The 10,147-nt window shown below is 33.6% G+C and overlaps 1 protein-coding gene across 6 annotated transcripts in view; it reads left to right on the top strand.

The window, feature by feature from the left end:
- Positions 1 to 9,768, top strand: part of FASTKD1 (FAST kinase domains 1) — a 33,819-nt gene extending 24,051 nt beyond the window's left edge. For all 6 annotated transcript variants that reach the window (XM_067741618.1, XM_067741622.1, XM_067741620.1 and 3 more), the window contains 6 exons: positions 3,016 to 3,144; positions 4,607 to 4,738; positions 5,104 to 5,217; positions 8,073 to 8,211; positions 8,862 to 8,976; positions 9,526 to 9,768. In XM_067741618.1, the coding sequence (XP_067597719.1) occupies positions 3,016 to 3,144; positions 4,607 to 4,738; positions 5,104 to 5,217; positions 8,073 to 8,211; positions 8,862 to 8,976; positions 9,526 to 9,627 (731 nt within the window). In that variant the 3' untranslated portion in view covers positions 9,628 to 9,768. The remainder of the gene's footprint in view (positions 1 to 3,015; positions 3,145 to 4,606; positions 4,739 to 5,103; positions 5,218 to 8,072; positions 8,212 to 8,861; positions 8,977 to 9,525) is intronic.
- The last annotated feature ends 379 nt before the right edge of the window (positions 9,769 to 10,147 follow it).

The following is a 10,147-nucleotide window of genomic DNA, read 5'->3' on the forward strand; positions in this document are numbered from 1 at the left end:
AGGGTGTGGAGAAAAGGGAACCCTCCTGCACTGTTGGTGGGAGTGCAAATTGATATAGCCACTATGGAGAACACTATGGAGGTTCCTTGAAAAACTAACCATAGAACTACCATATGACCCAGCAATCCCACTACTGGGCATATACCCTGAGAAAATCATAATTCAAAAAGAGTCATTTATCACAGTGTTCATTGCAGCACTATTTACAGTAGCCAGGACATGGAAGCAACTTAAATGTCCATCGACAGAGGAATGGATAAAGAAGATGTGGCACATATATACAATGGAATATTACTCAGCCATAAAAAGGAACAAAACTGAGTTATCTGTAGTGAAGTGGATGGACCTAGAGTCTGTCATACAGAGTGAAGTAAGTCAGAAAGAGAAAAACAAATACCGTACGCTAATTCATATATATGGAATTTAAAAAAGCGGTACTGATGAACCTAGTGGCAGGGCAGGAATAAAGGCGCAGGTGCAGAGAAAGGACTTGAGGGCACGGGGTGGGGCGGTTAGAGGAGGCTAGGACATAGTGAGAGAGCAGCATTGACATATATACACTATCAAATGTAAAATAGATAGCTAGTGGGAAGCTGCTGCATCACGATCAGCTTGGTGCTTTGTGATGACCTAGAGGGGTGGGATAGGGAAGGTGGGAGGGAAGCTCAAGAGGGAGGGGATATGGGGATATTTGTATACATATGGTTGATTCACTTTGTAGTACAGCAGAAACTAACAACATTGTAAAGCAATTATACTCCGGTAAAGATGTGAAAAAAAAAAAAAAGAGAGGTTGACTCATGTCCATAGGTGGGGAAGAGAATCCCAGGGTAAAGAAAAGCAAGTGCAAAAGGCCCTGAGGTGAGAACATGCCTGGTTTCTTTCGGGAACAGCAGATTCAGTGTGGCAGGAGTGGAATGCGGGAGACTGAGTTGGTAGGAGAAGAGGTTGGAGAGACAGCCAGAGACCAGCTTCCGCAGAGCTTTTTGCTCTGCCTGGAGAGTAAGAAATTCCTATTCTGTCATCCAAGCAACAAATACTTACCTGGGAGCTTCCACGTCCAGCATAAGGTGTTAGGCTCTATATTAGGGCAGGAATTGTTTCTCTAGGCTTGTAGACCTCTAGGTAGGCTGTGTGAGACCAGTATAAATATATTAATTATGTCAGTATGATGCTCATGGGCTTTGCTACATTTTTGTGGGGTCTATATGCTAGATAGTGTCTAACCATGTCTAGTTTTGTGTGTCTCTAATAGACAAAATGGGACTGATATGTATGTGTTTATTCATGTATGGGTGTATACATGTGTGGCATTCATATATACCCCCTTTTAGTGATACAACTATATATAGAAAGATGAGACTTGAAACTGAAAGATGAGACTTTGAATGTGCTCTCCTGGTTGTTCAGTTGTGTGTCAACAATCAGAAGGAAATGAAAATACATTCTTTTTTTTTTTTCTTCAAATAAAGGATATAAGAGATGAGAGTTTGAGAAGTACAGCTTTGATTTTTTTTTAAGACTTACTGGGAAAATGTTTGGAAAATTCTTGGAGACCTGTATAAGCAAAATTCTAATGGAATAATACTTTATTTTGAATAAACATTAGTTTTGACAGATCAGTTTTGCTGGTGGAGATCATCGCTATTAACCTTGTTTGTGACTTGATCCTGCTTTATTAAATAAACTCAGCAAAACATTGAAAAGATTTAACATCTTTTTTTGTCCTTTGTAAGAACATTGCTGCTAATAGCACATTTTAGAGGACCCCTTCCCTCTCATCAGAAATGTCTCTTGGGAGAGAAAGACAAATATCATATGATAGATATCACTTATATGTGGAATCTAAAATATGACACAAACGAACTTACTGACTAAATGGAAACAGACTCATGACATAGAAGACAAACTTATGGTTACCAAAGGGGAAAGGGGGTGGGGGAGGGATAAATTAGGAGTTTAGGATTAGCAGATACAAACAATTGATACTATATGTAAAGTAGATAAACAAGTTCCTACTGTATACCACAGGGAACTATATTCAATGTCCTGTAATAAATCATAATGGAAAGGAGTATGAAAAAGAGAATATATATATGTATATGTATAACTGAATCACTTTGCTGTATACCAGAAACTAACACAACATTGTAAATCAACTATACTTCAATAAAAATTAAAAAAAGAAAAAAAAAGAAAATATCTCTTGGATGAAGCAAATCCGGTAAATAACCTCAAGCCTTATCTCTGAGTCACTTACCGTGTTGCTGGCTGACAGGTAAGGGAGGAGGTACTGAGTGAGACCTGAGCTTCATATACATCTGTACCCAGCCTGGGGGTCTGAGAGCCCTAGAGAGTAGCACAAGACCGTGGTGCAGACTCCAGAGCTGGACTCTCCAAGTTAAATCTCACCCTCCACTTGCTAACCATGTGACTTGGGGCAAGTCATTAAACTTCTCTGTGCTTCAGTACACTCAGTTTATAAAACGGAGATAATAATCATTCCTACTTTACACTGAAGTGAGGTTTAAATGAGTTAATATTTGTAAAGTGCTTAGAAAGATTCTGCACACATTCTGAGCGATATTATCAGTATATAGAGACTGGGATCACTTATTTTTACATACTCCACTGACCCTTTGTTTTCAGTCTTTCTCTTTTCAAGGCAATTTTAAAGACTTTTAATGGAAGTATAATAATAACACAGAAATGTGTACATATCCTTAGTATATATATAGTATGTGAATTTATACAAATTGAATCAGCCAAGGAATCAGTACCCAGATCAAGAAATAGAATATTAGCATAGTACCCTTCTCCCCGGCCCTCATTCCCATTCTTCACCCACCCAGAGGTAACCACTTTACCACTATCTGGACTTGTGACAGTATAGATTAATTTTGTCAAGGTTGTGTTTGTATTATTTTTTTAAAACCTGGTTTTACCTGAATAAAGTATATATTACGTATATGTGAAGCAGCTGTACATTTTAATTTTTTTTTAATCTTGTTCTAGGTATCTTGGATCCTCTCAAGTTAGTGTTTCTTGGTTACTCTTTGGCCACACGTGAATATTTTTCAGAAGATCTACTGAAGGCAATTTTTAACATTAGATTCTTAGCCAAATTAGATTCTCAACTTGAACGTATGTATATATGTGTGTGTATATATATATATATATATATATATATTTTTATTGTTTAGGAGTATTTTATTCACGTGGGTGATAAATGTATGATTTTTCTTTATAATTATGTGTTAAGCTATACATATAGATTTTATGCATTTTTCCTGTATGTAAATTTCATAAGCGAAAAAAGTTAAAAATAATGTGATAAGATACATAAAAACACTTTCAAAGAAAAACTGCTATATACTTGTTAAACATTATTATTAAAAAACAATAAACTTTTTGCTTTACAACAAGCAAGCGTAATATATTTTTTACTTTAATAAATTATCACTTGTATTTTATATCCAAGTTTCAGCTCTACCTACATACTAAAGCACTTAAATGTTAATACTGGGGTTTTTTTCTGTTTATAAAAGTATTTCCTGATTATTGTAGAAAATTTAGATTATAGAACAGTATAAAATAGAAAATAAAAGATTATTCATAATCTTACCACCAAGTGAAACTACCGCTTTTAATGTTTTGGAGTATTTCTTTTCTGTCTCCTGCCCTTATATGTATGTTTATATACCTATATATATTTTAAAACAAAATTTGAATTATACATATGTTCACTTTTGTCTGTTGCTTTTGTCATTGAACTATATTTTGAACAATTTTCCATGACATTAAATATTTTTTGATATCATGATTTTTTAGTCTATAGAATCTGCCATTATAAGGAAGTAATAAAATTTGTTAGCATGTAGGTTGTTTCCAATTCTTCATTACTATAAATAATGATTATTATACGTGAGTCATTGCCCTCATCTTTGTTTCCTTAGGATAGACTGCTAAATGTGGAATATTAGGTCAATGAATATTCTTTAGTAGTATTTTTTAAAATGTAGTTTTTTTGTTTTTATTTATTTTATTTATTTATTTTTGGCTGCTTTGGTTCTTCGTTGTTGTGCACGGCTTTCTCTAGTTGTGATGAGCAGGGCTACTGTTCGTTGCGGTGCGCGGGCTTCTCATTGCAGTGGCTTCTCATGTTGCGGAGCACGGGCTCTAGGCGCGCGGGCTTCAGTAGTTGTGGCACTGGCTTCAGTAGTTGTGGTTTGTGGGCTCTAGAGCACAGGCTTATTTGTTGTGGCGCATGGACTTAGTTGCTCCGTGGCATGTGGGATCTTCCCGGACTAGGGCTCGAACCCATGTCCCCTTCATTGGCAGGCGGATTCTTAACCACTGTGCCACCAGAGGAGCCCCTAAAATGTAGTTTTAATATTCATAATTAGTGAAAAACATAGGTGTTTGTCCTAATCATCCCACTGAATGTAATAATTTAAAAATATAAAGCATGTGTATGCAAATGAAATGATTTTGTAATATGAGAATAAAAGTTACAACCATTATGGGGATAAATGAATGTGAAAAATGAATCGTCTTTGCTAAGTTCAAGCTATCAAAGTCTATTAATGTATTTTTTTAATTTCAGTTTTATGTTCATCTCTAAATATGAAGGTCCAATTTCGTCTTATGGAATTAAATAGAGCAGTCTGCTTGGAATGTCCTGAATATCAGATTCCATGGTTTCATGACCGCTTCTGTCAACAGCAGTATAAAAAAGGTTTGAATTTTGTTTGGGTCAGAAAGTAAAGCTTAATTCTAAAGTACATTATTAGGTAGTACACTGTTTTTATTGTTAAAACTAACCATGACACCAGAGTTCCCAAGAATGCCATAACTTGTTTAATGGAACCATTTTGTAGAGAAATTTGTGTTGTAAGTATTTCTTAATATTTAGGACACTAAACCTCTTTTGGTAGAGAGCCAAAGAACTTGTGCTGAATTTAGTGTTATTGCAGGTGGTATTACAATACATGGAAACTCTTGTTGGAAATATTAATCTATTTTTCAGTTTGTAGATATGGGATGATTTTCATTCAAAAGCTGATTATTTTAAGTTAACTAATTATTTTTATTTTCCTGAAGATTTTGGCCGTATGAATGGAGCACAACAGCAGATTTATAAAATGTTAGCAGAGGTACTAGGAGGAATCAATTTTGTAAAAGCCTCTGTTCTTACACCTTATTACTACACAATAGGTAAGTGTTTAATGATGCTCATGGGCTTTGCTACATTTTTGTGGGGTCTATATGCTAGATAGTGTCTAACCATGTCTAGTTTTGTGTGTCTCTAATAGACAAAATGGGACTGATATGTATGTGTTTATTCATGTATGGGTGTATACATGTGTGGCATTCATATATACCCCCTTTTAGTGATACAACTATATATAGAAAGATGAGACTTGAAACTGAAAGATGAGACTTTGAATGTGCTCTCCTGGTTGTTCAGTTGTGTGTCAACAATCAGAAGGAAATGAAAATACATTCTTTTTTTTTTTTCTTCAAATGAAGGATATAAGAGATGAGAGGTAGGTTATTAGCTACTTAGCTAACCTATGGTAGCTAAGCTAACCTATGGTAGGTTATTAGCTACTTTCAGAAAGCCAAACTAAACAGAATCATCTCATCAATTGGAATTTTAAAACTTTAAAAAAATTTTTTTCGTTATCTTGGAAATTTTCAGGAAATTCCCTGGTGATCCAGTGGTTAGGACTCTGCACTTCCACTGAAGGGGGTATGGCTTCAATCCCTGGTTGGGGAACTAGGATTATTATATCCCAAGCCCATTGTATTGCCAACTCATATTTGTACCTCATGTTGTCAAGAGGCTTATTTTTATGTGAAAATATATATAGATCATTAAAAATAAGATTTAATTGGTAATATTTGTATATAAGGATGTGGTATAATTAAGACAATACAGTAGTATGATTAAGAACTAAGGATTGGAAGAAAACACTCATTTATAGGATACGTAATACGTGCTTATAGAAAAACCAGAAAGGACAGATAACAAAAAGGAAAATCACCCATGATATAAACACTCTTTACTTTTGGTGTCTATGTTTCTCCTTCTGACTTTTTTTTCATTTTTAATGACATTTGTTGTTTTCTTTCTAATTTTACAAGCAATACATGTTCATGTGTGCAAGCAATATGTACTTTAAAAAGTTCTGACTTTTTAAAAACCAAAATGGCTTATTTTATAGTGTTTGTAGCTTTGTTTATATGTTGTGAATATTTTTCTATGCCAACAAATATAATTATACATTATTTTTAGTGACTGCATAATATTTCATTGAATGACTATGCTGTGATTTATTAAGGTTTTTTGCTGGTATGTGCATCTTTCAAACAATGCTGTAATTTCATATGACAACAACAGTAATTGATACACTTACATATTATTATGTTACATATTAATTATGTGTTAGATATTATGATGTGTTTTATATATATAAACTTATTATATCCCTATAAGTTTTGCAAATTATTCTATTTTATAGATAAGGAAACTGAGGCCCAGAGACATTGTTGTTTGCCCAAGGTTATGTAGCTGGCAGATGGCAAAGCCAGGATGACCTAGGCATTCTAGCTCCAGAATTCATTTTCTTTATGAGAAAAGTATATTTCATGTTTGATAATTAACTTGAAGATGTTTCAGTGCCCTAGTTTCCCTTATATATAAAGAATAGGTAATTAAACCTACTTTTTCTTCCTTTTCATTCATTGTTTCTTTTTTCATTTTTCTTGGTTTAAATACATTTTTATGATTGTTTTTATTATGTAAAAATTTCATACATATTCAAGAATAGAATAGTATAATGAACCCTCATCCAGCATTAAAAATTATTAATACTCACTAATCAGAGTCCCACCTGATCTTTTTCAAGCAAATCACAGATAATATATCATTTTAGAATGTATATCTAAAAGGATATATAACCACAGTGCCATCATTTTCACCTCTACAACTATTCATAATAATTTCTTAATATTATATAGCTTGTCAACGTTCAAGTGTCTCAATTATCTTTTGTATGTTTTATTTTACTGTTTGTTGGACTTTTCCAGTTGAAACCCTGTGGTGTCATTCAACATGCTCCTGCATCCCCTATTTTTTCTGTAAACCAGTAGTTAGATATAGAGGCTTGATTAGATTCAGGTTAGCTTAGGAGTGGCAGTGGTCATTTTTTTGGCCAGCTTTTTCATAGGTCGTATGTGCTTCTTACTGCATTTTATCAGAAGACATACAATCCTGGTCGTCCCCTTTTTATTATATGAAGATTCATCAGTGCGTTTATATGTTGTCAGCTTATCCGTTAGGAAGCTTTCCCATCAGCTTTTCACCTACTGATTTTAGCAGCTATTAAAATTATTGTCTAAATGCATTATTCATCAAGGGTGGAAAAGTAGTGATATTCTACATCTGTCATTCTGCATTTATTAGTTGGAATTTGTCTAAAAAGAACTTTCCTCTGTCAACTGTTTAGTTACCCTATGTACAGTTCATACAGGAAAGACAGGATACATGCTTCAATCTTTGTCTTTACTAATTTTCAGATGAGTTGGTTTAGTTTCCTCCAGTTGTGACCAAGAGATTTAAGGGGATTAAAATAAAACTGTAATGTGATTTGGCTTAGTGCAGTGCTAAATATAGCCCCCATGCTAAATAATAGTTTAGTAAGACTTGCTGGTTGATTTTTATTCATTGATTTTCAAAGAGAGGTGATCTTGGACTAGATCATATATATAAAATAAGCTGGATAGGGACTTCCCTGGCGGTCCATTGGTTAAGACTCCAAGCTTCCACTGCAGGGGGCACGGGTTCAATCCCTGGTCGGGGAACTAAGATCCTGCATGCTGCGTGGTGTGGCCAAAATAAATAAATAAATAAATGAAATAAGTTGGATAATTAGGTAGGTACCTCATTCTTCATGTTTGTGTGTGTGTGTCTTTATATACATGTATAAATATTTAAAATATATCTTAAAATTTTACCTATAAGAATTTACCTAATTCATATTGTTGGTTCCTGTACTTTATTATAGATTTTGAGTGTATCTTGGATAAAAGGAAAAAACCTATTCCGTATGGAAGCCATAATACAACTTTGGGAAAACTACCAAAAATACACTCGGAATTAAATACTCAAATAGCTGGATCAAGACTGCCACCAGGAGCTGAAAAGTACCTTTCTTAGTTTCAGATTTTGTTATCTAAATGTTAAATTTGGCACGATTTAATGAACGCAGCTATCAAGGATTATTTGTAGTAGAATCTGCTCCTCATGTATCTCATGCATGCTACCCACATACCTTTGCTTTTCTTGTGCTTTCTGCTTTAATCTCCATCCTTCATTGTCCAAAGCCTAGCAATATCTAAAGCACTAACCTTCAAGTTGTCCTCAGTGGAAATAAATAGTGTCTTCTTCTTTGGACCTCCCATGCCTCTCTACTTTTCGGATAGCACATAGCTGCTTCCTACACTGCATTACAGTTACATACTATGTATCATATGTTCTTTGTTAGACTATAAAGTGTGTCCTTTTATTTTTGTATCCCTCACAGTGCCTTACATATGGTAGGTGCATAATAAATATGTATTGGACAAAGAAACATATAGATGAAAGCATGCAGATACTTACTATAATTTGGTTTAATTCTAATGAATCGGATTACTTGTCATTAATTACTAATTTAAGTAGAAAAATAACTTAGTATACTCATTTATTCATTTGGCGGTTTTTAGATTATAAAGATGCACGCTTGTTCCTGAAAGGCTTATAATTTTTCAGTTTCTCAATTTCAGAAGTAAATATTTATTTTCATCTTACGTAGGATTGCTTTGGAATTTTTGGATTCGAGAGCATTTTGTAGAAACATCCCTCATTTAAAAGGAAAATCTGCTATGAAAAAACGACACTTGGAAATTTTGGGGTATCATGTAATTCAGGTATGAAATACTTATGTAATTCAGCCTTTAAAAAACCCAGAGACACTGGCTTTACATGTGTCCCCTTTTAAGGTGAAAGTTGTAGAATTACCTTTTTTTTTAATATTAAAAAAAAGCTATATTAAAATCTCTCTGAAATAGAACACCTCTGTTTTTTTTAAGAATAGTAAATAAAAATAATTTTTAAAATTGTCTCTAGAAGATCTCTTGATTTTTATATTCATCTTACAATAAAGAGAGACACTATGGAGATGGATGGAGTTATAAGAGAAAAAGGCTAGTGTATAAATATAAGAAAGGCACATGGGAAAAAATGTCCATTGTTGGTATTGTAGGAACAGGAGGATGAAAGGAGCTGCGAAGCAGAAAAGGGTCTTCCAGGTGTTGTCAAGAAGAAGGCAACCTTCCAAATAGGGTTCAAAGGCTATGCTTATGTAAACTAATGTCTTAGCGTTCCTATAGCTCTTCTCAGTATTCTTAGAGGTCTTCCCTGATGTTTTTTGTTGCTGCTTTTGAGCTTTCATTCAGACTACATTACTTATTTTACAGATCCCTCATTTTGAATGGAACTCTATGGCACTGTCAACAAAGAATGCTCGAATGGACTACCTGAGAGAACGGTTATTTGGAGAAGGCAAATCATCATCATAGTTTTTACTGAAAATTAGTTATCATGGTGCGTCATATTTGGACTTACTTTAATTAAGTGGCTTGATTCAATTAAAAAATAATGTAGAATTGATTTCTAGGTCAATTAATACCTATTAAAATAAACAGACATTTTACAATGGACTACTTTCTCTACTATCTAGTTGGGAAATTGTTTAAAATTCTTAATATAAAAGACATGTAGCTTTTAAGAAACTTAAGTAGTTTACAGTTCATTCTTTGAGTGCATACTATGTGGCAGGAACTATATTATTTTATTATTTTTAAATTTTTTAAAATTTAAATGAGACCCATTTATTATACTCCTTAAATAGCATTTCCAAAGTTTTCTTACAGCATATAATCTTTTATATAATGCATAGGATTCTTGTTATATCTTGAAGCATGAGGAAAGGTTTTTGCTATTTTAAACATTTTTAGAAAATGCAGATGTACATATTTCATTCTCCAATTTCATTTGTAATAGAAAACAAGTGTAAAGTTACCTCAACAATGCAAATGA

The sequence above is a fragment of the Pseudorca crassidens genome, chromosome 6 (assembly GCF_039906515.1).
Source record: "Pseudorca crassidens isolate mPseCra1 chromosome 6, mPseCra1.hap1, whole genome shotgun sequence".
NCBI classification, from domain to species: Eukaryota; Metazoa; Chordata; class Mammalia; order Artiodactyla; family Delphinidae; genus Pseudorca; species Pseudorca crassidens.